The sequence below is a fragment of the Cavia porcellus genome, unplaced genomic scaffold (assembly GCF_034190915.1).
Source record: "Cavia porcellus strain 051 isolate PalLab524CR breed Dunkin Hartley unplaced genomic scaffold, mCavPor4.1 scaffold_6, whole genome shotgun sequence".
Classification (NCBI taxonomy): domain Eukaryota; kingdom Metazoa; phylum Chordata; class Mammalia; order Rodentia; family Caviidae; genus Cavia; species Cavia porcellus.
In genome coordinates, this window is record NW_026947489.1 from 10907302 (window position 1) to 10934346 (window position 27045).

The 27045-nt window shown below is 45.9% G+C and overlaps 1 protein-coding gene across 2 annotated transcripts in view; it reads left to right on the forward strand.

The window, feature by feature from the left end:
• Igf1r (insulin like growth factor 1 receptor) overlaps positions 1 to 27045 on the forward strand; it is a 268904-nt gene that overhangs the window by 199229 nt on the left and 42630 nt on the right. For both annotated transcript variants that reach the window (XM_003475268.4, XM_063249956.1), the window contains 8 exons: positions 4733 to 5045; positions 8218 to 8366; positions 10544 to 10688; positions 18794 to 19008; positions 20903 to 21029; positions 22488 to 22726; positions 24697 to 24864; positions 25073 to 25277. In XM_003475268.4, the coding sequence (XP_003475316.1) occupies positions 4733 to 5045; positions 8218 to 8366; positions 10544 to 10688; positions 18794 to 19008; positions 20903 to 21029; positions 22488 to 22726; positions 24697 to 24864; positions 25073 to 25277 (1561 nt within the window). The remainder of the gene's footprint in view (positions 1 to 4732; positions 5046 to 8217; positions 8367 to 10543; positions 10689 to 18793; positions 19009 to 20902; positions 21030 to 22487; positions 22727 to 24696; positions 24865 to 25072; positions 25278 to 27045) is intronic.

Below are 27045 nucleotides of genomic sequence, written 5' to 3' on the forward strand. Positions count from 1 at the left end.
TCACTTTCCTAGGGTGAGTAGCAGTCAGTCAACTTTGTAACGTTCCATACCAATTAGGCGAGGCATCCCTGTTCTTATATAGAACAGTGGTTTATCACTTAAGGCAGTCCAGAATAACTAAGATGTCCCTAAAATACTCTCTTTTGACTTAAAAGATGAACATCCACAGACGAGTTCTATCCTTCAGAAATTATTGAAGGTAAAATTGTTTGAATTGTACAAAATGGTGTGGCTAAGTGGCCCCTCTTCTGATTTTTGTCCCTCGTGAAAAGGTGGAGTTTTCCATCTTTGCCTCTAGCAGAGCATTTTGTGATCACATGCTTTTAAAAGTGCTTTATCGGGGCTGGAGATTTAGCTCAGTGGCATAAGCGCCTGCCTTGCAAGCAGGCAGTCGTGAGTTCGATCCCCGGTACCGATAAAAAGGAAAAAGACAAAAAAAAAAAAAAGTGCTTTATCGGAGTTGAAATCATACAAATTTTTAAAATACCTAGGAAAAATTTAATAAATACAGGGGCTCTGGGGAAGGAGACACTTAAAGGCGCATGTGTGTGACATGTTTTCCTGTCTCCAAAATGAGGAGAACAAGCTCTTCAGTGCAGCGCCACATTTTTATGTGATTGTGATCCTGAACCAGGCCTCTTAGTGGTTGATGTGGGACACATTGTTAGCGTTTCCAACCATTTACATAGGCTTTTGTTTTTATTGTTGGTCGCTGTAAGAATTCCAAGGAATAGAAAGATCTCTTGGGCCAAATCAGTTTGTTTTTTCTTCTGTACATTTGTTGGTTTATAGCAAGTTCCGTTTCCTTCTCATTTTCCAAAGTTGAAATGCCTTTAATCACACTCTGTGTGCTCCTCCTCCTCAGATACCAGAGAGGTTTCTTTCTTTCCCTCACAGCAACGTAATTGGAAATTTGGTCACTGCACTAAATTTTAAGTTCGGTACTCGCGTGGAGCAGCCATCCATCTGCTGGCGAGACACACTGCCCCGGGCTTTTCAAGAAATCCCTTAATAGTCCTGAACACTAATAATATTTATATACATTGAGATGAGACAAAATTTACAGCGAGCTTCTGGGGCTGGCTCCAGGACTCTTAATCCCACACTTCCTCATGTTCTGCCTTCCGGAATCCCGTCCTCCTGGAGGGAGCTTTAGCCAAGGGATCACTGACTTCACCCCTTGGAGCAACCACTTGTTTATGGAGTTTGTCCTCTAGCAAGCAAGTTACCTGTCCTTCCAACCTCCCATTCGCCCCATTGCACCCTGTGTCTGTTCCCCTGCAGGAAACAGGTGTGCATTTGTACACAGTTTACATCATTTACCATAAAGAAGCCCATGACTTTGGGTTCCCTTTAATGGAAATTGTTCTACAAGCAAAGAAGATGATCTTGCCAACCTTAAACGTTACTGAGATTCACTCAGAAGTAGCTGCCATGCCTTACAATAACCCTGACTTTCCCAGCCTGCATGTTATGAGTGGCAAGATCTGACTGACCGGGCAGCTGGGTCCCTTTCGTTCTCCCTTTGGGAGGTCGCAGTGGACTCCTGCTCAGACTTACTGTTTCCCATGAACAGGGAAGAGGTGGAAATGCAGAACACATCTAACAGGTTCTTGATCACGTATTTATTTTCCCTTCTCATCCTGAGAAAACACAACATGTATGTATGTGGATATAAGTGATTGTGAGGAGATTCGGGGACATTTCTGTTCTTCTAAATTTTAGCTCTTGATTTTTTACTAGCGGTTGAATAACCATTTGATCTTGGTATCTGATACCTGTCATTTTTTATAGGATTTTCTTTCCATCGTGAGGAAAAGGGAGTTCTGTAAGTGAATACTGGTCCCAGCTACTCTTGAATGTTGACTGTAAGATTCCTAGCCAGCTTTCCCTGCCTCCCCTCCCCGAAGCAGGGTGACAGAAGATGTGTGGAGAGCAGCTCCATGAGGGACAGGCAGGGTGCCCTAGCCTGTGCCACTGTACCATTTGGCAAGCAAGACCGTGAGCTGCGTTTCTGCAGCCAAGCACTGAGCTTCATGGACCCATCACATGGACTCCTTTCCTCTTGCCGGGCCCCTCTTTTTCTAGCTCTGCTCTCTGTGGTGCTCAAACCCACGGTTCTGCCTCCAGATGAACTTCCTGACGTGAAAATCTGGCTCCTCCTGCCTGAAACCTTCACTGCCGGCTGCCCTGAGCCTGGCCCCCTGCAGAACCTCCTTTGCCTCACATCTGAGGCCAGCCCCCGCCCTTGCCAGCGCAAGGGCCCGGTTCTCCAGCTGCAGCAGCTTGTTTGCTTTTATAAACATTTGCACGTGATTCCCTCTTTGGTGTTCTTCGTTCTGTGGATCTTCCCTGGCCTCCAGGGGCCGGGAAACACCATCCACCTCCAGCTCCCCTCTGCTTCCCTGATACTGCATCTTTACCTGAGGAGAGGGACCACCACTGGTCCATATGTGTAGCAGAAGCTTGATAAATTGTTGTTAGTAGACTTAGAGCCTGCTGTCATCGGTTCAGAAATCTGAAATCAGGATATAGAATTTTAGTGTTTCTTTGGATCTTCATCCTTGAAGCAATCTTAGTAATGAATGTATTTGAAATTAAATAGTAATTTAATATTTTTGGTTTTTCCATGTCTTTGAGTGAGAGATTTTATGATGACTGTGTTTGCTGCAACTCTGCTAAGCATATAAATTAAATTCGTGTTACTTTCTCTCAGATAGCACAACAGTATATGTCTCTAACATTTCAGGAGTTCCTACAGCATTTTCTTCGTTGGTGTGATCATGGATAGTGAACTCCTTGTCATTTGTTAGATAGGTCAGTTTTTTCAAGTGCCTAGAAGAAAAGTCACTGAGAGCTAATTTTGTTGAACAGAATGACAGATATAAACCAATAGGAATGGTTTTCTTCACTTACACATAGCTCCGGTGTGCCTCAGGTGGGGTTAGTTCAGTTGCATATAACAAACAGCAGTCATTTAAATAGAATAAAGTTTCTTTCCTTCCACAGCTAAAACCTTCCAGTGTCTACTGTGCCATTCTTAATGTGATATCTGGTGTCCAGGATGGCTGCATGAGCTCCTTCCATTACTTTTGCAGTCCAGCCAGTGAGAAGAAGAAAGAGCACTTCCTCTTGGCTTTAGGGAGTTTTGCAGGAAATTCCAGTTAAAAAAATTTTTTTTTTAAATGTTGCATATACCTCACCAGGCAGACCTGGAGATACGTGGCTACTACTCCCTATGTTGTCTAGGGAGGTCATAGCAAAAAAGCATAAGAGGAAAATGGTGGAAAGCAACCTGATGTTTCTGCCAAAGGATGGTTTCAAAGGAGAAAGTAACGACATTATTCTAAGTTTGACAGTATCATGAGAATTCATCGTTTTTCTTCAGTGTTGCTGCTAATCATGGGGACATCCAAGTCCTGATATCTGTTGATATTCACTTGTCTGCAATGAAGCAGGGGTTTTTGGGTACACTTAGAGGTGTAAATTGGTGCAGACTTTTCAGAGGACAGTTTGACTCTGCAAGGTCTGTTCTGGAAACGGATCCTAGTGAAATATTAAGACTGCTTATGAAGATTGCAGGGCAGATTGAGTAACAAAAAAATTGGGAATAGTGAAATGTCTAATAATAGAAGACGAGATAAAACTTAATCAGTTCTACCATGGGATGTGATGGTTCTGCTAATTAGTTGTGGAATTCATGGTCTATTATGCTAAAAAAATTCTTTTTATAGGTATTTATATTTATGTGCCTGTGCATATGTGTAAGAAAGGACATAGGAAGGCATTAATAAAGGGGCCATTTGTAGGCACATTCTTTACATTCTCTTCTCTGTGATTTCTGATTCTTTCTGGAGCTTGTATTTTTATAAGAAAAAAAAACCCATAGAATCTTGACTCACTGTTGCATGACGGAATCAAAAATATACATACTTAAGTGACTTTTTTTATTGTTTTCTAACTCAGGAAAGGAAGAAGTAGGACATGTTTAATGCAAACCAGATTTCATATTTTGTTGATTTATACTTTATTTGCAAGTGCTGTAGAGTGTGATCATTACAGCATTGTATGGAAATAAACACCAGCTCATCTGTTTGGGATGTGAATTGTGGCTCTGTGGTTATTAGACCCTGCGTTTGCTTCCCGCAAACGCAGAAGGGTTGAGAGGAGATGGTCTCTAATATTTGTGGTACCTTGGGCTCGGAGACATGTACATCCACACAGAGGCCTGACACTGACTTGGTGACCTGCGGTCAGAAAGGCTGCGCTTGGAGCTCAGTGGGAGAGCACTGGAGGCCTTGAGTTAAATTCAGCACTGGGGCGGGGGCAGAGAGAGACAGAGAACACATGACTTTTATTGCAAGCTACTGCTAGAATTGTTCAGCTGTATGAGTAGTTATCATTTGTCTCTCCTTGTGCCTAATTCGTACTTTGGACTTTCTCCTGGCTGTGCACGTGTGGGTCCCCGCGTCCTGTAGGGGTCTCGGCAGGGACTAAGGAGGCCACTGTGTTTGAATGCAGAGAGTCTTATGCCTTTGGAAAACCTGGCAAACCATGTGGTTCCTGTGGGATGGGGTGGGCTGGGGGGGACCCCTCCTTCACCTGCACCTCAGAGCTCCTCCCATACCTAAGGGGAGTGGAGATGAAAGGCTGCGCAGAGCCTCTGTGTTCTGCGGAGCCCCAAGGTAGGGTGATGAATCACCTGTCTCACCCGCTGCCTTTCTGTCCACAGTGTGCCCAAGTGCCTGCGGGAAGCGTGCGTGCACCGAGTACCAGGAGTGCTGCCATCCTGAGTGCCTGGGCAGCTGCCATGCACCCGACGACGACACGGCCTGTGTGGCCTGCAGACACTTCTACTATGCTGGCATCTGCGTGCCCGCCTGTCCACCCGGCACCTACCGCTTCGAGGGCTGGCGCTGTGTGCACCGAGACTTCTGCGCCAACATCCCCAATGCTGAGAGCAGTGACTCCGAGGGCTTCGTCATCCATGACGGGGAGTGCATGCAGGAGTGTCCCTCGGGCTTCATCCGCAACGGCAGCCAGAGGTCCGAGCTGGGCGCCATGGGGTGGGCAGGCGGGCTCTGCCTTGTCCCTCCTTTCCTCCTCCTGCTTTTCCTCCTCTCCTCCCCTCCTCCCCTCGCTCTTCTTTCTTTTCTTTGCAGTACTGGGGTCTGAACCCAGAACTTTCACACTGACCTAAATTTCAAACTATTTTTAAACAATTGCTTTAAGACAAGATCTCTCCACATTGCCCAGGAAGGACTTGAACTCTGATCTTCCTGTGCTGGTACTACATCTGGCCCAGAGACTTCCCACCTGCCCCCGCGCCCCTGCCCAGGGATTGAACCCAACACCTTGGCACTGAGCTGCACCCCCAGCCCTTTATTTGTCATTTGGAGGTAGGGTCTTGCTCATTCACTGAGTTGTTCATGCTGTGCCGAACTTGTGAGTCTCCTGACTCAGCCTGCCAGAGTGCTGGGATTACAGGCTTCTAGGAACAACAGCTCATAGTGCTTGTTTATTGAGGATATTGGGAATTGAACAGGGAAATGGGGGAATAGAGCCATTCACCTCATGTCCAGGAATGAAAGAGAGACAGAGACCAGAGAGAACAGGCTGAGGTCCCACTGTTCCTTCAAGGACGTGCCTCCGGTGGCCAGAAGACCTTCCACTAGGCCCCATCTCTTCAGGTTTCCACTGTCTCCCAGTGGCATCAAGCTGGGGACTTGTATTGAGCTATGGTGCATCCTTGGCCCAGAGAAGGGCTGTATCAATGCTTCCTGAGGGTCCTAGAGAAGAGTGCCTGGCATCACAGTGAAGCTTGGCCACAGTGGAGACATCACCCTCCTCCTGAACACCTCTAGTCTATGGACTTGGGATAGTGCCATTCCTCATCTGCATGAGCAGCTTCTGCTGCCCGAGGCCTGTGGTCATTCTGCAGCTACTGGGCTGGTGGGCAGAGTGAGAGTGCTGGATTCATAGTGTTGTTTTCTTCCCTCACAGCATATTTAAAGAATCAAGCCATTGTTTCCCCGGCCCATTCTTGCAGTCTGTTCAGAACTGCACAGCTACCTTTTCCATTTTAAAATAAAACATTATCAAGAAATAATACATATCCTCTCTCTGCTTTTGAGGCCTGCATAATACTTGCCTTAAAATATTTTTAAAATACTTTTTATACTTTGTACCGGAGTGAATTTGAGGAAGTTTAATCTATAAATACATAAGCGAAATACTTCCTTGCAAAATCATGTTTAAGTGCTAGATGAATTCTAGACATTTTAATAAAAGGGTAGCTCAGAATTTTCTCTTTGAATAAAAGATAGGAGAAAGTACACAGGGATCTACCTCACCACCTATCAGTAGCAATCCTGAACATTTCTCCCAGAGAAATGAAAACTTATGTCTACACAAAAGCAAGCACACAGTTGTTCAAGGCAGCTTTATTTGTAGTCTACTGAAACTGGAATGACTTCGTTGTCTTATAAAAGGTGGGTGGTGAAATGGGCTATGATATCTACACACAGAAAGATCACTCAGCTGTACAAGGGAACAAGCCACTGAAATACACAGCAACTTGGATGGATCCCAAGGACAAGATGTTGTGTAAAGAAAGCTGGTCTCAAAATGTGCCCCCACTGTATGATTCTATTATTCAACATTCTCAAAATACGAAAATTATAAAGCTAGAGAACAGATCAGTGGCTACCATTAGGGGCCAGGCTGAGGGGAAGTGGCTACAGATGGGTCACACACAGAGATCTTGATTGAACTGGAGGCCACACGGATCTGTGTGTTGTGCCATATCAATTTCCTGGTTCTGACATTGTATTACATTAAGTAAGATGTTGTAGATACTGGAGCAAATTTGGTGGAGGGTGCATGCATCCTTTCCACTGTCTCTGCAACTTTTGTATATCTACAATTATTTTGAAATAAGAATTTTTTTAAAGGAAGGGTGTGGAGTGTTTGAGTAAATAAGGAACAACAGGAAACTAAAGAAAAATGCAGAAAGGAGGCCACTGCCCAAGCTGGAAATGAGAATGCTGAGTGTGGTATCAGAGGAAGGAGTTGTTCTCCTTATTTGGGTGGGTCCAGTTCTTGCAGGACCCCAACATGAAATAGGACAATGCCAGGAAATTTTCTTTACTTGTTAGCTTTTAAACATAACAAATTCCTGTATCTTTGTTATAAATACAACATTTTAGAGGAGAGGGAAGGACTTTAATAAAAACAGCTCTGACTTACACATTTCTTATATTTTTTTACCTATCTTCATGAAGCTCAGTAAAGATCATTAAACAACAGTAATTTAAATATAGTGGCTCTAGCTTCCCATCTGATTACACACACATCCCATAAGGTTATATCATTTATCTTGTTTGGAAATTGACCTCACTTGTAACCCTGATTCTAAATATAACTGTAGATCTCAAATGTTCAGCTGCTGGATTTGCATTCTGTCTTGTTTCCCAAATAATGGTAGATAAGCAGGAGAAATGCCAGTCTTCCTTGTCTTTGACTCTTGGTGGTTTGCGGTATGTTCAGGATAGCATCTGAAATAGGAACTTGCTGCAAAGTAATGGAAATTCCTTGCTTTTATTGTACGCAGAGCAAAAACAACATTTGGATCAATTTACAAGTTTCTGCAAAACATTGTCAAAAAATAATTTCAGTTGTGCTTTAGCAAGAAAATAATGGATCTGTGCTGCACCACATGCCTTTTAGAATCCCTCAGTGGGATTTGTTGGGATACTGACTACAGGAGCGAGACTCCTGTTAGTGGCCACAGCACTTCCCTTTCACGTCTCCTGGCTCCTCTGAGTGTGTAGCAAGGTCCATAGAACCCAAGAGCAGCTTCATTCTCCTGAGCCACCAGGACTTCCTTTCTCTGAGTCTGAGTCTCCCACACGGAACCAGCTGGCTCCCAGGAAGCAGTCTAGATGCACATGTGCTTCCAGAATGGATTGCGGCTTTTGTCTGGAAATAAGCATCATGTTTTTCCCGTGTGATTACTTTCCCCTTTCGGTTGCGATTCGAGCAGCGTATCCTGGGTGGGCTTGAGCATGAGATACCGATGGCCACTCGTGAACATCAAAGCACTTGCATTTTGTAACACAGGCTATCATAGCAATGAGAAAGCCTGTTTACAGTTCTTTAATGCAAGGAGACAGACTCAATTCTGTGTTTTCAGTTGCCTCTTTTTATCTTCCACAGCATGTACTGCATCCCTTGTGAAGGTCCTTGCCCCAAGGTCTGCGAGGAAGAAAAGAAGACGAAAACCATTGACTCTGTGACTTCTGCTCAGATGCTCCAAGGGTGCACCATCTTCAAGGGCAACCTGCTCATTAATATCCGACGGGGCAGTGAGTATTCCACTCCCACCCGGACAGGAGGCTCCATCCTTGGCTTCCTTCTGTCACTGTGGCTCCTGATCCAGTCCCTGAGCCACAACTGAAATATGAGCTTAGAGAAACAACAGAGTATGCAAGCCTCAGACATGCTGTCTCTTCTTTCCGTTTCCCTCAGCGATAAAAACACAATTGAAAGGCGGGCTGTACTTCAGCTACTGGTACAGCTTTATTCCTATACATAGGGCCGTCCCTCATCTTCCTGGTAGTCATGCCTTGTGCTGGAGAGGCAGGTCCCAGCACACAAGAAACCCAGAAGGGACCAGGGGATTAGACCATGACTCAGCTGCTCCCGCTGGGGCCAGATTCTGCATCCATAAGTCCAAAGAGTTTGGGTTACTTGCATATATTGAAGAGACAGAGTAAAGGGCAGAGTTTGATGTTATTATGTATATATTTCACACAGATCAAAAGAGGTAGATGTCCCAGTTTCCTTCCGGAAGCTGTAAGCTACCACGTTGAGTCATGACATACTAAAGCTTCAGTCTTGTCCCTGTAAAATCATCTTTCTTTGCAGTAGGTGGCATTTCTTTTTAGTTTGAAGAGAAAAAAAATGACTAGCATATTTATTCTATAAATTTATTTTGCCTTAATATTTGTCAAATCATCAAAGTATTCTTACATTTTAGAGGTAGCAGAAACAAGGTTTTGGGTAGTTAAGTTTTTTGCTGTCCCCCCTTTTTTTATCTTCCCGTCCCTTCACAGCAGAGACAACCCCATCCCCAACATTAGGACCTGTCACCTCCTAGTACTTGTACAGTTATGCCCTTTTTCTTTTACTACATTTATTATCTTACTTTCAACTTATCCCTAGAACATATCTTGTAAGTGTCTAAACTTTCTTTTTTTTAAAACAATTATTCTATCCCAAAGATAAAAAATAATCAATGAAGTAAATCCATACAGAAGTATCATTTGGCACATATTTGTGCATAATGCGGAAGTATGTCTTTTAGTTCGTGCCCAGTGCAGGAAGTCAGCTGGATTTGGGGCAATGGGATATCTTGCTGAAGGAGTTTTCCAGCTTTTGACCAAGAGGTTTACTGCTTACCCCTCTTAAATCCAAGAGCTTGTTCAGTATACATCAAGTAGGAACAGCCTCTCCTCTTCCCAATTTGAATTTTCTCTTAATTTCTCATGAAAAACCATTAAATGTAAGACCTTTTCCTCCAAGAAAACACCCCATTATTTTTTTATCAAATCAAAACAAAACAGAGCCTTTTATTAAGTAATCCTTCATAAATCACCATGGGTCAAATTCTATCATTGAATTGCACTTCAGTAAATTCTTTATAATAATTTCGGCACAGGTCAAACTGAAGTATATTATTTATTATTTACTCTGAGAAAAATGTAGTTTTAACAAGATTAAAGGAAATCATAGTTTCTACGTGATTTTTTTAGTATCTGTTTTAGCAACTCTCTTTCCAGCTATTTTCCAGTTATGAAAGCAGTACATGATCATTCTAGAAAACACAGAAATGTAGGAATGGCTTTCTAAAAATCATCTGCAGACCCAGGGAGATAGCTCAGTAGTTGCATGCTTTCCTAGCATGCATGAGGCCTTGAATTCAATCCACAGTGCTTCAAATAAAAGGGGAAAAAAAATCACTTGCAGATAGCCATTGTACATGCAGTGTGTTTTCCTCCAGTCTTAGTAAGATGAAAGCTTTAAATATAGAACCTGTATCTTAGGAACTAGAAACCCAGCAAAGGCAGTTCCTAATGAGACCAAGAAAACACTGTTGACTTAATCACGGCCTTGCCCTGTGGAGGCAGGCCTATCTGTTGACAGAGCATATTCAGAGACATCTCTAGATTTGTCAGCCTGAGTTAATTGGCAGTCCGATATTTATGATTTTACCTTCTGCTAATCAGTCTGGGAACCGCAGTGCCCAGACTCCTAGAGATGTCTTTCCCTGGCTCAGCAGTCTTGCCCAGGAGTGGCTATGGAAAGTATGTTTTGGGGACGAGGAATGATGGTTGGTTCTGTGTCAAGATCCTAAGCATCTCAGAGAGTTCCCCCCAAACTTGACTTCCCTGAATTGCCCCCCACCCATGTTTGTATGAGTCTGAGCTCATCCCCCTGACACCAAGTGAGCACCTCATGAACCAGTCCCTGTCTGCCGCAGATAACATTGCGTCGGAACTGGAGAACTTCATGGGGCTCATTGAGGTGGTGACTGGCTACGTGAAGATCCGCCATTCCCATGCCTTGGTCTCCTTGTCCTTCCTGAAAAACCTTCGCCTGATCCTGGGGGAGGAGCAGCTGGAAGGGTGAGTGCTCCAGGTTTCAGCTTATCATTCTCCGCTACAAAGTATAGTGTTTGTGAAACTTAGCTAAGGGGAGGTCTCTCTGTCACTTCCTTGTTCCACAGTAGGAACCGGGGGCTGCCTTGCTGCCTGGGTGATGGAGGCCTTTCTGATGGGGTCTTGCATAGAGCTGTGATTCTCCACCCCTAGGGTGGTGGTATTTTGGATAACAGAGATGTTTTCATTCCTCATGGATTGGAGCCCATAGGTCAGGGCTTGCCATGCTTTTGGGGACTCTTCCGCAAACCGTGAAAGTAATCAGTCTAAATTGTTTAACTCTGAGTAAAATTATGATTTACATGACCCATATCTGCCTCAAGGTGCTGTGCTGAACTATATAAAAATCGTTTCATATTTTAACATAATGAAACGTAAGAGACTTTGGAAAGTATAGACAGTTCATTTTGTGATAAAATAATCTTGATTCATGAAATTGTTTTTATTGATTAGCTTACAGGATTTTCACTGTTGATAGAATTTTTGCCCTCTGCAGAGTTGTGCTTTATAATAGAGGTTTTAAAACAACTCTGAACTTCTCACTGGAGGATAAAAGCTGGTGATTATTGCAGACTTAATTTCTCTGCAGCCGTCAGCCTGCACACACCTTCACATCCATCCCTTTCACGTTCTCCCTTTTAAGTAGGACTCTTGCCTGACGTGCTGATACGGCTCTGAGATGAAAAGGGGTTATCAATTGAGAATTTGGGAAAATAATTCAGGAGAAGGAGAGGTGAGAAGGTCGTGGGAAAGGTTGTCCTTGAAGATTTATCGGCCCCAACTGGATAAAGTTACCGCATAAGGGCTTCTTTACAGCCTCCCAGTTTTTCTCAGACATAATCTTGGTCAGTCTTAAATTCTTAAAATTCCATCATCTGATATAGCTAACGAGAGAGGGCAGCTCTTCATTCCATCCTTGAAAAGCACGTTGTCCTCCCCACTGGGAACACTGATTCTTTAGAAAACTCCTTTCTCTTTCCAAATCTAAGGAGACTGCCACCGTGCCCAGCCCTGTGTATGACCGTACTTGGGGGAAGCCAAGGTCCCACACCGAGATGATGGTCATTGCATTAAATTAAAAAATGCGTTTAGCTCTGTTTTTCTTTTTTTCTTCCAAGTAGACTTCTCTTCTGGAATCCCTGATATCATAAGCACTTTTTCTTTGACAGATTGGTAGCTGTTAAATTTTCTGGCTACTTAAGGATAGGCTGTTTTGGGGGTGTGTTTTCCCCCCCTGACTTGGGCAAGTGGTAGGCCTAGTGGAAAAAGCCAAGAGAAGACTTTAGTTAATTTTTATTAGGAGTTATTACATGTTGTGATTACCTTTTCATTGTACACTAAGGAAATGTATCATGCACTTAAATGTAGCTAAAAGTTAAAGACAGGTTTTTGTTCCCAGGATATTTATGATGTGTTTCTCATTATATAAAACCGGAAGTATCAGTTGGTCCTTTAACATGCATGTTTGGGGTTGGCCCAGGTGAAGGTGAGACCTGCCCTGCTCTTGGGACAGCCTGTGTGCTCCTTTCAGAAGCTACCTTTCTCTAGCAAAAGCTTTAGAGACTCTTGCGTTTCTTAGTGGGGGTTGTTTTCTCATGGCTGCCTTCCTTACTGTGAGCAGAGGTGTACCTCATCTTCACTTGTGCTGAACTCCCCAAGTCCTCTGTTTGTTTCAGGGGTGGGCAGTGGCAGCAACTCACTTTCTTTCCTTTCTGAGGCTCAGGGTAAAGTGAGGCACAGCACCTCTAGCTGCTACCTCATTTCTGCTGCCAGAAGAGAAAAGGCAGAAGATGAAAAGAAAGGGGTGTGATGAACAGATGACTGTCAAAGAGTGCAGTGCACAGGACGGGGTGGTGCCGTTCCGGGGAAGGAAAGGAAAGTGCCTTTCTCTGAGGGAGAAGATCTGACAGGCTTTCGAGAAAAGAGATGGCGTGTGAGATAGGCCTTGAAGGATTTCCAGAGAGAGACAGGCGAGGGTGAAGACAGGCAGTTCAGGGACGGAGTGGCAGGAGCAAAGACAATGAGTTGGGGCATCCTGGGGCCTGTGTGGCAAATAACACTGGAGAGGAAGGTGGGACCAGAGTTACGCAAGCAAGGCAAGGTGTCACACCCAGGTGCAGAGTTATAATTTAGGTAGGTCATGGGACACATTCGAGGATTTTGAGTAGAGCAGCATCAGCAACGCTGTCTGAATTTTAGGTTCAGTGTGTTTTTGGTGTAGGCCATGGTAAATTTTATTCCAGTGTCTCCCAGACTGTGCTATACGCTAGAATCATCGAGATGGACAGGGGAGACTTAAGAAATGCTTAACCTCTACATTGCTTTTCACTGTCATCCAGTCAGTGTTCGGGCTGGGTGGGAGTCAGGCACCAGTATTTCTCGAAAGAGTTCTAGGTATTTTCACCACGCAGCAGAGGCTGGGGACCACTGCCTTAGATCTCTTTCATGTATGTGTATTCCCAGAGCACTTTGAAAGTAACATAATATTTTTTTCATCTCATTGCTGCCTTGACCTGCTGTGTTTCTTGAACCTTTCTCATCATCGTTGAGAACTCAAATGTCTCCATTTGGTCTGATGGAAGGAAAATTCTGTAGCCTTTGTTTTGATGGATAGGGGAATAATTCATCATTTGGAAGTTCTTCTAGCCCAGCAGCACTGGCCTTCCAAGATGTCATTGAGATCCCGCCCAGAATCTCCCGAGCAGACTACAAAAAAAAGCCCAAGCCCTTCACCCAGGGCAGCACTCCAGAGTCCTCACCCAGGCCCCGTTTATCTTTCTGTCACAGTCGTTATAAGCTAGTTTCATAACCTGACCTCCAGGCTGGTGACAGGTAGAGGCAGAATCTCGCCAGAACACAAAACCAGCTGATCTGTCGCTGAAGAAGGGAGGTGGCATAGTTGGCCACAAGTGGTTGTCCTGTGTGTCTTCAGGGACAGCACCTGCTCTGAGTGATTTCTGGAGATTGACTTCAGGTATGAAGAGAATCAGTGTTTTTCTGCTGTTTGCAGAGGGAACTGGGTTTATAATCCATATGTGCAACATTGCTATAATTTTTATGCCCCTGAATAAGAGCAAATATTTGTCTTAGCTATCTGTAAAATTTCCTGATTTAAACAAACATACTTTCTGATGCCATCAAGTAAATAAGTTGTTAAAAATTCAAATTCCCTCAGGCCTAGTGGTGCATACCAATAGTGCCAGTACTCTGGGAGACTGAGGCAAAATGATTTGCAAGTTCAAGCCCAGCCTGAGTTAACAACAACCCTGTCTCAAAATTAAAAGTAAAGAAGGGCTGCAGACTATAGTTCAGTGCTGAGGCCCTGGGTTCCATCTCTGGTATTAGGAAGAAAGTTGAATTCCTTGATGCTATTAAGAATTATTGTCTTGGACTGAATAAAAATTCTTGGAGGTAGTAGATTATAAGACCTGAAATTTGTGAACCTTGAGATGTCATTTAGTGGTAAAAATACATGCCTAGCATGCACGAGGCCCTGGGTAAAAATTTCCTAGATGCATTCCGGCATTTCTGCGTTATGTCCCAGCCACTTGACTTTGTTGCTCTTCATACTACCTTCCTGCGGCTCTGAGACCAGCTGCACTTTCATACCTTCCTGGGAATTTGAAAAAATACACAGTCGACCATGTGACCCAGCAATTTGAGAATCAACCCGAGAATAATGAGAACGTGTCCATACAAGACTTGTATGTGAGTGCTCAAAGCGGTGTTATTTTAATAGTCCCCCACCTTTCCCCGAAACTCAGCCCATTGGAAACAGGTTAGATGTTTATCAACAGACGAATGGATAAACAAAATGTGACACCATGGAATACTGCTGAGCAATAAAAAGGCATGAAGTATGATACGTGTAAAAACATGAGCAGACCTCAAAAACATCAGGCTACTTGGAGGGAAGAGTCAGACACAAAAGGCTATGCATGATGATTCTAGTGGCATGTAATTAAGGTAGTGGAGACAGCAGGTAGTGATAGCTGGGGTAGGCACAGAGCTGAATCGCCAGCAGGAACACAGGAACTTGGGGTGGAAGAAGTGTCTGAAAATGGGTCACAGTGACGGCTGGAAAGCGGCATCAGTTTAGTGAAGCTCCTAGAATTGCACACGGATGATGGGTGAAATGTTTGGTATGTAAATTATACTCCAATAAAGCTATTTTTAAAAATACCCAAGGGGAAATACTTTCTGAGTATCTGCATGGTGCCTGGCTTCACCTAGGTGTATATTTCTGCCCTTGCCAAGCCCAGGGGAATGGTGTGGTACTGGGTGTGGGGATTGGACATGGAGAAGCCAGCCCTCTGCAGCTGGATTGCAGGGGCCTCTGTGAAAAGGCCATGTGCTGTATCAGTTGCTTGGTACTGACAGTCACTCTGTGTGCTGGGTTCTGATGCCCTCTAGAGACAGCTGTCAGGAAGGAGGCAGCAGTTTCTCCTTGGAGAAATGAACTGGAATTATCTCTTGTGTATTTGCAGATCTCCTTTCAGTAGGTCAGCAAGAACTTGAAAGGAGAGGACTGTCCCTTCCTACCTCCATGGGCTTGGACCCATGTGTCAGGGTGCAGGACCTTTCTGTTCTCTGTCACTTTGTTCTGGAGGACTTTGACACTTCAGAAAGCAAAAGAGGTCATCCCACGCCTTTGTGAGGTAATTCAAAGCTCACAGCACCCTTTTATATGTAGCTCATCCAGTTCTTCTGACTGGCCTCAGGACCAGCAGAGAGCAGGGAAGATATCTCGCATTTGCAGCTCAGAAAATCCAGCCTGGGAGAAGCCAGAGATGCAGCCCAGAGTTGTTAGTGAGCAAGGGGTAGAAGGAGGGCTTAGACCTGCTCTTTGGAATCCCAGCTAGAATGCTCTGAACCCTGTACCAGGGACTGTCCTCTGGGCACTGCTCCGACCCCCAGCCATCGTGCCTCCCCTGTTCCTCTCTCCTGCTGGGGAGCAGTGTGGCTGACACTTAGGGAGGATAGTGCTGAGATGGTAGCCACTGTAGCAGTCGAGTGTATGCTAGGTGGGCATCTAGAGTATTGATACTAATGGACACACATGCCCTCTGGGAGGCCCACCCCTGCTGCTCTACAGATTGGCAGATGGGACCCATCCAAGTAGAGATACAAAAACTTTTTTTTATAACATTGAGAAGGCTGATAGCCAAGAAACTTAATACCAATGAAACCAGAGCATTATAGAGTCATTGGGAGCTAATAAAACACCCCAAAAATTGTACGGATATAAAAGCAGTGAGCTTAGAAATAATAATGAAATCACATGTACTGAATAATTTCCTTAGATAGTCATTTCCTTTAAGAAACACTAAAAATGTGAGTTTATCTTAAAGATGTATAGACTGAAATCTGCCCTTTATACACTCTTTAATTCTCATCTGATCACAGAGAAAGTTTGATGGGAGCAAGAACCAAACCTGGAGTTGGAAAACCAAGAGCAATACTGACAGAGAGCTAATGAATGGCTTGATTATTGTGTTGATACGGATTTTATTTATGTTTTTCTTTACCTTCCATGGGCTCCATAGTGCCCAGGTCTTATTGATATTGGTTTCCTGGCTCCCCTGTTGTGAAAAATGTTTGTGTTTACTCACAGAAAGATAATCTTGCTTTTCAAAGTGATTAATCAAATACACAGAATGTCAGGGTGCCTGCCATTCATTGTCAGATCCCTGATTTATAATTCATGCCTCCTCCCATGGGAAGAAGAATGTTTTGTTAAGAAGATATTTTCAGTGTATCTCTATTTCCTGCTAGTAAAATTAGTTTACTAAAAGAGGCCTTTACTAAAAGAGGCTGGATCGAGGTGAAAGTTTGACCTGATTAATTAGTCCTTACTCCAAGCCCAGCCCCGAGATTTCTTTACCAGTAAGATTTTTGTCCTTGGGACTATCTCAGGGACCAGAGAGCAGCCAGATCCATGGGGATAGCAATGGCTTTGCAAAATCTCCTCCTCTGGAACTGGAGATACTCTGTGGGCAAGGGTGGGCTTTTGCTAGAACAAATCCATTTCCATGTCTGCAACCCTGCATCGATTGTAGGATGGTACTGAAAGCCCCTGACCAGTAGTAAGCAAAGACAAGGATGGGCCTATTCCCAGGGAGAGCAGACCAAACCAGGCTTGTGTCACTATCTGGACTCTTTTGGAAAATGTCTTTGATTTCTTTTCCAGGATACGGATGCATTAGGGAAAGAGCTGTTATCGAAAGAAAAGTATCATTGTCCTCATGGTCTCACTAATCATTTGGGGACGTGCATGTGTTCAGAGGCCTAAAGATGGGCTTGGCTCAAAGTCGCTGTACTGGGATCTCTGACCCTGTGTGGGCAGGCCCATGTCCAGAGAGGGTTGGGGCTTTAGGTTGGCAGGGCATATTCCACCTCAGCTCTGTGATCTCCTCTACCCACTGGAGCTCTTAAAGCCAGCAAGGAGCTCAGCTATCACCTTTTCATGGCCCCTTTTGTCCTAACCATGAGTAAAGGATGCCACAGATAGCACTAAGGGTCTTCTTAAGCCATGCAACTTATGAATGGCATTTCTGCACCTGAGTCTCCACTTCCAAATTTGCTCCTGGTTTCTGAATCCCCAGGTTTGCTTGGCAATGTTGTACCAGTAACTCATGCTTTGCTCTAGGTAAGACTCAGGATAAGGATAGACCAGCTGGTTAGAGGTCCTGGTTGGGCGCGATGAAGCCCCCAGCAGGTACAGAGAAGTGTCCAGTTGACTCAGCCTTTAGGGCATAAGAGGTCTTGAGCATTCTCTTCTGTCCTGGCTGTGTTTGTGTCTTGGGTCTGAGTGGATCTTAGGAATAGCTCAGGGTGCTCTCCCAAAGCTAAGCCCTAAGGGGGAACCTCAGAAAGAAACCAAAGATGGGGAGCAAATGAAGGAAGGAGGATTCTAGGTCCATTAAGAACAGACCCATTGGCACACCAGACTCGGACCATCAGCCATGGATTGCCTCCTGGTTCTTCGTGGGAGTTAGAGAGAAAGACCACCTGCGGGGATGGTTTCCTGGTCTCTAAGCTGAACTCCTTGCTATTTCACCTCCCAAGATGTGGGTTTCTCCTGATACCAACTGCCCACAGGTTAACAGTTTCCCCTGCTGCTGCCTTCAGATCTTAATAGTGGACAGCATAGGCACTGGGGAAGGAGCCATGGCCAGCCAGCTGGGCTCAGGGCCTCTAGCACCTTGCTGCTGCAGCTCAGCCTCTGTTGGACCAGTGGTTTCCCAAGCATGGTCCCAGGATTGGCAGCATCGCCGTTACCTGATAGGCGTAAGAAATGCAGATCACAGTCCACCCCAGAGCACTACATCAGAAACTCCGAGTACAGGGCTCTGCATCCTGAAAGTGAATTTTGTACACACAGACTTTGGACAGCCATTGAATTAGCCAGGGAGTTGTGCTCTGAATCGGAGCTCTGGGACAGGGAGGACCATGTGGATGGAAGCTCTGGGACAGGGAGGACTGTGTGGTTGGCGTCTTTCCTCCCCTACCTGCAGGGACTGACATGAAGGCATCTCAGGAGGACAGGTGTGTGTAGAGGAGGGAGCAGCGTGGGGCTGCCCACCCCTCAGCTGTCTCCCATCCCATCATGCACTGCTGATTGGGCACGGGTAGGATTTACTCCCAACGATAATGGGAGACTGCAGCAAATATGTAAGCTGTTCAGGTTGGGTGGCGGAGCATGTCTGTTCTCCTGTGGACAGATTGCAAGCGCATTGTACATACCTGGCTCTGAGAAAAACAACCACTGGCATTTCTAGGGAATGATTCGAGGAACATCCTCTGTTGTGAGAAGCTTATGTGTTGGTATTGAGGTCATAAAATTAATTAGGTCCTGTCGATTTCAATGTGTTGCCCTTGACGCATGTCATCGCCATGGTTAGCAGCCCTGTCTGCTCTTCCCCAGCATCTGTAACTGCATCTTGTGTTGGTAAAGGAAATGTGTCACAGTGCCAAGGGCACAGCAAAGGGAACTGCGTGGGATGGGCCCGCAGGCTGGCGTGGGCCGTGGCCATGGGCAGGTGCATTAGTGCTGCTTTCTCCGCCTCCAGGAACTACTCCTTCTACGTCCTGGACAACCAGAACCTGCAGCAGCTGTGGGATTGGGACCACCGCAACCTCACCATCAAATCTGGGAAGATGTACTTTGCTTTCAATCCCAAACTGTGTGTCTCTGAAATTTACCGCATGGAAGAAGTGACGGGGACGAAAGGGCGCCAGAGCAAAGGGGACATAAACACCAGGAACAACGGGGAACGAGCCTCCTGTGAGTGACAGTGTTCAGCCCACTGCAGGTCTCATGGCCATGGTAACCACGGCCCTCCTGCTCTCTGGGGCAGTGGCTTTCCCTCCCCACTTCCCTGGGGAGACTGCCAGGCCCTGGTCGCTTCTTGTTTCTGTGTGCTTCTTCTCAGCCAGTGGGGAACACGGCCTGATGATTTTTGTTGATGCATGTTCTGAGCACTTGTCTGAATGCATTCAACCTTTGTAACCCACTCAGAATCTGCAGAACTAGAGTTCAGGGTCTTCTGCACAGGCACACAGATTTCTGTCATGAGAGCCAGAACCCTGCAACTCTGGTGAACAGACCAGCTCTGCTCTCCCTGTCCCCTGGAATGGGCCACAAGCAAACTGTTGTAGACCCCAGGCTCCCCAGCCCTCCTGTTTGGCCTCCTCCCTGCTCCTGCCCTAGCACAGAGAGATGAAATCTTTATGTCCAGCATGCTTTTTAGACTTTGAGCAGTGATAACCTTGTTCTGATGATAGAGCATTCAGACAAGTGCTCGGAGCCTGCATCAACATAAACCGTCCAGCTTTGACCTGGAACTTAGCCTGTGTTAGACCAGCCATTCTGCAAGTGTGGTGCTAGGACTTAGAAGTCATTGTCCTTTCCTTAACCCTTTGTGGGAAACTGGTTTTAAGAAGGTTGAGGGTAGTAAAAGCAAATTGTCTCTCCACCCTTGACTTTAGATTTTAAAAAAAGAGTAATTTATATGATCACAGATGATTTACACACACACACACACACACACACTCACAGGCAGATCTGTGAACTGCCTAGCAGTTGAGCTCAGCCTGTTTGGTGGGTATCTGAATTTGCATGGTAGACACTCAGGTAGCTCAGGAGGAGGTTAGAGGGAGAGACGTGAGCTAGAGTGGGGGGTTGTATAGCCAGCACCTCCCCATCAGCGAAGCCCCTGCCTGATTCCCTGTTCAGACCATAGCAAAAACAGGTGTATCAGAGCGTTTTCAAAGTGCTTCTGTCCCTAGAGCCGGCCTGCCTGCCCTGTCGGGTTAGAAAGCAGCTGCCATTATTTTCCTTTGAAAATGCAGTTGGAGTTTTTTCTTGGCACTACACTTAAGCAGGACCTATCCTATGTTCCTGGTCTCAGTCCAGCACCTTGGTCACAGAGGACTCCCTGGTGTGTCTCTGCCTTCCGTCTCTGCTCTGTCTCCTAGTCCTCAGTGCGTGATGGGGAGCTTTGGATCTCCTAAAGAGTAGAGTGCAGTCAGTTCTCCCTGGTTCTCACTGCAGGTGGAATCTGGTGCAGAGAACATGATGGGCTTGGGGCAGCATTGCTGCTGGATCCCAGCAGCCAGGGCTCCTCTCGACTCTGGAGCACAGGGGGCTTCACCTAGTGCAGCAGCTTCATGGAGCCCAGTTCTCTGGCTGGAGGCCTCCAGTGAATTAAGAGCAGTTCTTTCTGTGGTCCATCTGGAGACCTATTCCTGTTCTGCAGGTGCCTGGGTCATTGCAGGCACCCATACCAGCAGGACGGGTACTGTTCTCGCAAAATACTTGGTCCAGGTTAAAAGTAACTCTTGCTTGACCAGGCCCCCTTGGACAGTCAGCGTCTTGGGGATCACATAGGGAGAGAAAGCCACTTCGTTCCTTCTTTCAGGTTAAGGAACAATCACGAGTTTTCACCCCTTTTCGTGCGCACATAGCCAGAGCAGTGACTAAGCTAGAACAAATAATGAGCCCCTCAGGTCTTCACACAGTTAAATGTTTGAGTTGTCAGTGACAAACAACAATGCCACCTGCAGTGTTCAGACAGGACTTGTCAGGGACAGCCATCTGTGGGGAGGAGAGAAGTAGTGCCCAGACAGGTGTCTTTGCAGAGACCTCTGTCACTCACAGGTGTACCTCTGTGCCCCAGGTGAAAGTGACGTATTGCGTTTCACCTCCACCACCACATCGAAGAACCGCATTATCATCACCTGGCACCGGTACCGGCCCCCAGACTACAGGGATCTCATCAGCTTCACTGTTTACTACAAGGAGGCGTAAGTTTCCGCCCTGCATGATGCTTTGCTGATGCCGGGTGTTGTCTGGACGGGAAGTCCGCAGGGCCCATGAAGAATGAGGCTGGGAGAACGAGCTTCATTCTCATGTCTTCCCCAGCTATCCTGCGGCTCCACCCCAGTTAGTGTCAGCCATAGACAGGAAAACGGCAGTTTGAGGCTCTTCGTTGTTTAGTGGTAATCAGAGATGTTTGCACAAGTTCAACTCAAAGAGTTCAAAAGCTTGGATTTTTAGAGGATTGAGTCCAAGCAGTCCTGAACTGATGGGCAACTTCGCTGCAATATTGTTTCAGGTTTTGGGCCCATGAACCCCTACATACCAGGAATACCCCACAAGAGTGTAACCCCAGCCCAGCCAGTCACTCTATCCACAGGCCTCTCCCACCTGCTGCTCAGGGTCAGAAGCCCCACACAAGGGAAGGAGTGTGGACAGAGACCCGCTTTTATATGTCCAGCCTTCATGACTTCTCCCAGAATCTGTTGGGGACATTCACCTGCCTGTGCAGGTGTGGCATCCTGCTCCAGATGGCAGCACTGGCTGATTCCCCTTCTGTCTGGGGTGTTACCCCAGCCTGCCTAGTCACACCCTTACCCAGATCCCACCTTTATGCAGTATTTCCATCCTAGCTGCCTAGCTTCCCCAGAGCAACAACCAGAGGTACTGGGGGCAACCCCTGGCTCCTTTCCTGCTACTGGGCCAGGGTCCTGGAACTGTCACGGCCAGTGACAAAAGCTGAAACAAGATTGCTAGGTGTCCAGTGTTTGTATGTGTGGGAGTCTCTCGCGATCTCCTGTGACGGCAGCAGGCAGAGCCTGTTCACGTCCATTTCAGAAGCCAGTGACTAGTGGCCCTTACATCTCAGAAATGTAAAATCCCTACCCAGCCATGCATTTGTACAAAATTCTCTGTTCTCTTTGAAAGTTCGGCAACATCAGCTCTCAGTTTCACAAAAATATAGTTGATAGTTTCTGAAACAATCTGGAAACTAAATATTTGAATATTATTAGATACTTAAGCATCGGAATATGCTGTGAACAACTTAGATTTTAGAAGTTACTCCTTTTTTTCTGCAGAAAAGTCAGTTTTCTCTAAAAGCTATCCTTTACTAAATCTGATATCTATATTAAAGGATTTTGCTTCTTTTTACTGAAAGTAAAAATCATTGCTGCAGATAAGGAGAGACAAAAATAGCATTTGCATTCTCAAGGGGCAGTATTTTCAGTCCTGGTAACTTGCTCTTCTGGAGGCAGGGTATTCATTCCTGTACTGTGTGACTGGTGAGCCCGAGTCCAGTTGCTTGATACTGTTATAATTGATTATTCGTTTTCCTGAAATTCCCACTATAGAGAGTGTGATGTGGTTCGCCTGTAGGGAAGAAGGTTCCTAAGAGCTTTGGTGTCAGAGCCCCAAAATATTCTCTACACTTGGTTGTCTTTCAGACCGTTTAAAAATGTCACCGAGTATGATGGGCAGGATGCTTGTGGCTCCAACAGTTGGAACATGGTGGACGTGGACCTGCCTCCTAACAAGGACGCGGAGCCTGGCATCCTACTGCATGGGCTGAAGCCCTGGACACAGTACGCGGTCTATGTCAAGGCCGTGACCCTCACCATGGTAGAGAACGACCACATCCGTGGGGCCAAGAGTGAAATCTTGTACATTCGCACCAATGCTTCAGGTATCCACGTACCAGACGAGCCCCTGCCCACCCCTGCTCCTTTATGAGCCCACTGTACTTGTATACACAAAAGTGTAGTTGTAATAAGATATGTGTGTTGGGGCTTTCTCATGGGTGCATAATGCTGTATTGTTTTCATTTTGTGGTACGGGAGATCAAACCCATCCCTAGCCTCTAATTATTTTGAGACATGGTCTTGCACTGTTGCCCAGCCTGGGCTCAAACTTACCCTGTTTCTTCCTCAGCCTCCCAGGATTCTGGGATTATAGATGTGTACCACCACACCTGGGGCATATAGTCCTCCCCTCCTTCCCTGCTAGTACCTCAGGTTCTCCTGTGTCAGATTTTGGACTTCCTGCCATCTTTTATCATCTGTCTCTCTCTTCTGTGCCTGTGAGCCTAAACCTTCCAGGGTGCCTGGGTGGTGTCTTAGCTTTCCACTGCTCTGACAGAATACCTGAGGAAAACAATTTTAGAATACAAAAGATTTATTTTGACTCACAGTTTTAGAAGTTTAGTCCATGGTCCCTTTGCTTTCATTGTTTCTGGGTCTGGAGTAAGGCAGACTGTCACGGTGGAGAGGGTAGAGCAGAGCTGTTCAACTCCTGCAGACAGATAGGGAGAGGAAGAGAACTCGGAACAAGACAGTAGTCCCCAGAGCAGCCGTCACCTCCAGATAGCCCAGCAATTACTGTTTCAAATTGGAGAAAAATAGGAATTTCTCCTTACCACAGAAAATTATTTTAAAAACCTCTTTGGTTTCCCCAAAAGATAGAAAACCAATCCCTATACAGAATGAATCAGCTCCTTGCATTTTGGCCCTGTCCTTACAAGTCGTAGGGACAGATAATAACTTGTTCTTGTGCCTCTATTTTTTTTTTGTGACACCTATCATTGAAATATCCAGGAATAAGCTGTTTATTTTTGAAGTACTTATTTTTGGAAACTGTAAATCGACCAAGGATCAAGTGGTTATATTTTTTCTGGAAAAGCTAGCATTAGTTATAACTTTTCCCAAAGTATATGTCTTAGACATGCTCAGATCCCTGTGTTCTGTATCCTCTAGTGTTTATCCCTTTCACGTTTTAAAAACGGCTTGGGTGAACCTGTTCTTGATTCAGTGCATACTTCGAAGGTGCCTCTTGTCCTTGGGAAAAACTGTCCAAATCGGTGCTTTTTTTATGAATTCAATGAGAACACAATTTCATTGGTCCCGGGATGCATTTTTCCTCTCTGCGTACATCAGCTCTGGACTTGAGTTTGGGTGTCAGCAGTAAGTCAGGGTTGATTGGATTATAATGCTTTGCCTATAAATCAATATTCTTTTTTCTGGTAACAGAATCTTTTTCTTAAAATCGGGGCTTACACATGTTTGCATCCTTAGGCTGCTTTGCAGTGGCGTCTCCGTCAATCCGCGGAAGCAGATTATAGGATTGGTGGGTTTCCCTGCTTCTGCACCGCCTTTGCTCTGATCTCTTTCACACAGGCACACGCACAGCCGTGCTCTGCCAGCCTCACCCTCCCTCCTCCTTCCACTTCGGCTTCTTATCGTTTTTACCAGAGTCAAAATCCCAGGTAAAACCCAAGTCAGTCAATTTTACTATTCAGTAAAACCACTGGCGTTAAACACGTTGGAGAAAGGCAGTTGTAATAAAAGAGAAAATTCAGGTGTTTGAATGAACTGTAGATTTTAAGTCATCTGTTCCAGCCCTGCCTGTGCCCTGGGAACCTTTCCCATTTGCAACTCGGCTGTGTTTGTTTTCACAGAGATTACCCGAGAATAGATGCTATAAAGGGAAATGTTGGCATTTGAATCAATACTCTTTGAAAAGCAAGTTTCAGTTTTCACTTTGCATTTCAGTTTTTATTGCTGTCTTCCTACCAGGGTCATCCTTGCAACTTCCTATGGATTAACAGCCTTGACCTTAAATCCGTGTATTTTCTGAAATGTTCTTTGTTCTCCTTTCCAGTTCCTTCCATTCCCCTGGATGTCCTTTCGGCATCCAACTCCTCTTCTCAGCTCATCGTCAAGTGGAACCCCCCATCTCTGCCCAACGGAAACCTGAGTTATTATATCGTGCGGTGGCAGCGGCAGCCTCAGGACAGCTACCTATACCGGCACAATTACTGCTCCAAAGGTAAGGACGCACAGCTGCCGGCCGGTGGCGGAGACCATCCTGGCTGCATCTGACTGCACTAGAGCCCTAGTGTCACGCCTGCTAGTTTCTGGGGTTAGAAACCAGCCGCCTTCTTAATGAAGTGTGCTGGCAGCTCGCCTTTGTCCTTCCGAGTGTGCTGTGCCTGGCTCTCATTCCCATTCTCCTCTTGCGTCTCTTTTCTGTGAAGACAAAATCCCCATCAGAAAGTATGCGGATGGCACCATCGATGTCGAAGAGGTCACCGAGAACCCCAAGACTGAAGTATGTGGTGGCGAGAAAGGGCCTTGCTGCGCTTGCCCCAAAACCGAAGCCGAGAAGCAGGCCGAGAAGGAGGAGGCCGAGTACCGGAAAGTGTTTGAGAATTTCCTGCACAACTCCATCTTCGTGCCGAGGTATCGGGACCACTTGAAAGACTGTTGTTCCTGGGCTGGGTTCTATTGCATTTCTCACCCCTGGGTGGTGCGGGACATGACACAGGAGCCACTGAGGAGGAGCACAAAAAGGTGGTGATTCCGGCTTGGTTGAGTAGAGCTCCCAGGGTAGCTGGTTAGCCCTGAGGGACAGGGACAGGCTCTTATTGGGGTGCCGTAGGTCTAAAGGGAGCTTCTGTTTCAGTCATACCCGCTCTGGCAGACAGCAGGTTGGGTGCCCTCGGAGGTGGGAAGACGAGGCTGAGAGGGCGTCAGGCACTTGCCCGCACTCACGGAAATGAGCCAAAGAAAAGCCAGGCTTTGCCCTCTCCACTCTTCCTAGCTGCCCCTGTCGGCCCGGTGAAGAGGAACTGAAACAAGAAAGGAAAATTCTGAGTCAGTTTTAAAAGGGGTCCAGCTTCGGGGGTGGGGGGAGCCTTTACAAGCAGGTTGGGGTGCACCGTACAAGGCAACCTTCCAGAGTAACGGGCTTTGCCTCAAGGAGTCGCTCTGTGTTCAAGGCTCACGTTCCACAAAGCAGGACCAAAAGCGGAGGAAAGGAGGTGTTCACTGTAGGAAAAACCTGGAAACAACTCCGGGCTCCATGCACAGATGAGTGGGAGAATAAGAGCAGGTATAGCTGTCCAGTGCGAGAGTGTTCAGCCATGAAAAGGAGCGAAGTCAGACCCACGTACAGCACGCGTGAGCCCTGAGAACTCAGGCCAAGTGAAACAAAGCCACACAGACGAGGGTCAGGGCTGTAGGATGCCCTGTCTGGGATAAATAGAACAGGCACACCTGTAGAAGACAGTGTACTAGGAGCAGGGTAGGGTCAGGAGGAAAATAGGAAATTATTTTCTAACTGGTAGAGTTTCTGTGTGGTGTAATGAAAATGTTTAGTGACAACAGAGTTACACAACATTGTAAAAGCAGTTAAGGCTACAAAATTGCACACTTAAAAATGGGCGAGGTGAGATGGCACACCTGTAAACCAGCTGCTCAGGAGGCTGAGTCAAGAGAATCACGGGTTTGAGGCCAGCCTAGACAACTTTGCAAGACCCTGTCTCAGAATACCATTTTATGAGGGACAGGGTATAGGGCAATGGTGGAGCACTTGCCTGGTTAGTGTGGGGCCCTGCGTTCAATCCGCATGTACACAGAGTTAAAATGGCAAGAGTTTAGATTTATTTATTTTAACATTTTATCTTGGCACAACAACAGAAAAATCGCAAACCAAATGATTGTTTAAAAACTGGAGAAAACCTCAGCAGAGCAGACTGATGATATAAGGGGAAGAGTTGGGTGTAGAGTGGTCCATGACTCCCATTACGGAACTGGCAGCAGCCTTGCTTCTGAGCGTTGGATGGAGGAGCGGGATCAGGCCAGCCCTGCTCCCATGAGGTCCCTGTCCCTGTCCCTTCGATGCTCAGCTGCCAATTTTCCACCTGACATGTTCTTTGAGGCTGCAGAATTTTATAGTATTTATTCCATATTTACAGTACTTCGTCCTTAAAGACTTTCTTAGGTTGTGATGACAAATGAATTTTAGAGCATTTTTCTTTTCCCCTGTCAAGGGACTTCTATATTTGCAAAAATGGTCAAAGATAGCCAGTCTTACTTTGAAGAATCAGAAAAGTGGGAAATAAGGATCTTTTAGAACTGGAGGGGCTGTTTGTTTTTGAGAACGAAACTGCTTGCTGCTTAATGACACACACACACTCACACACACACACACACACACACACACACA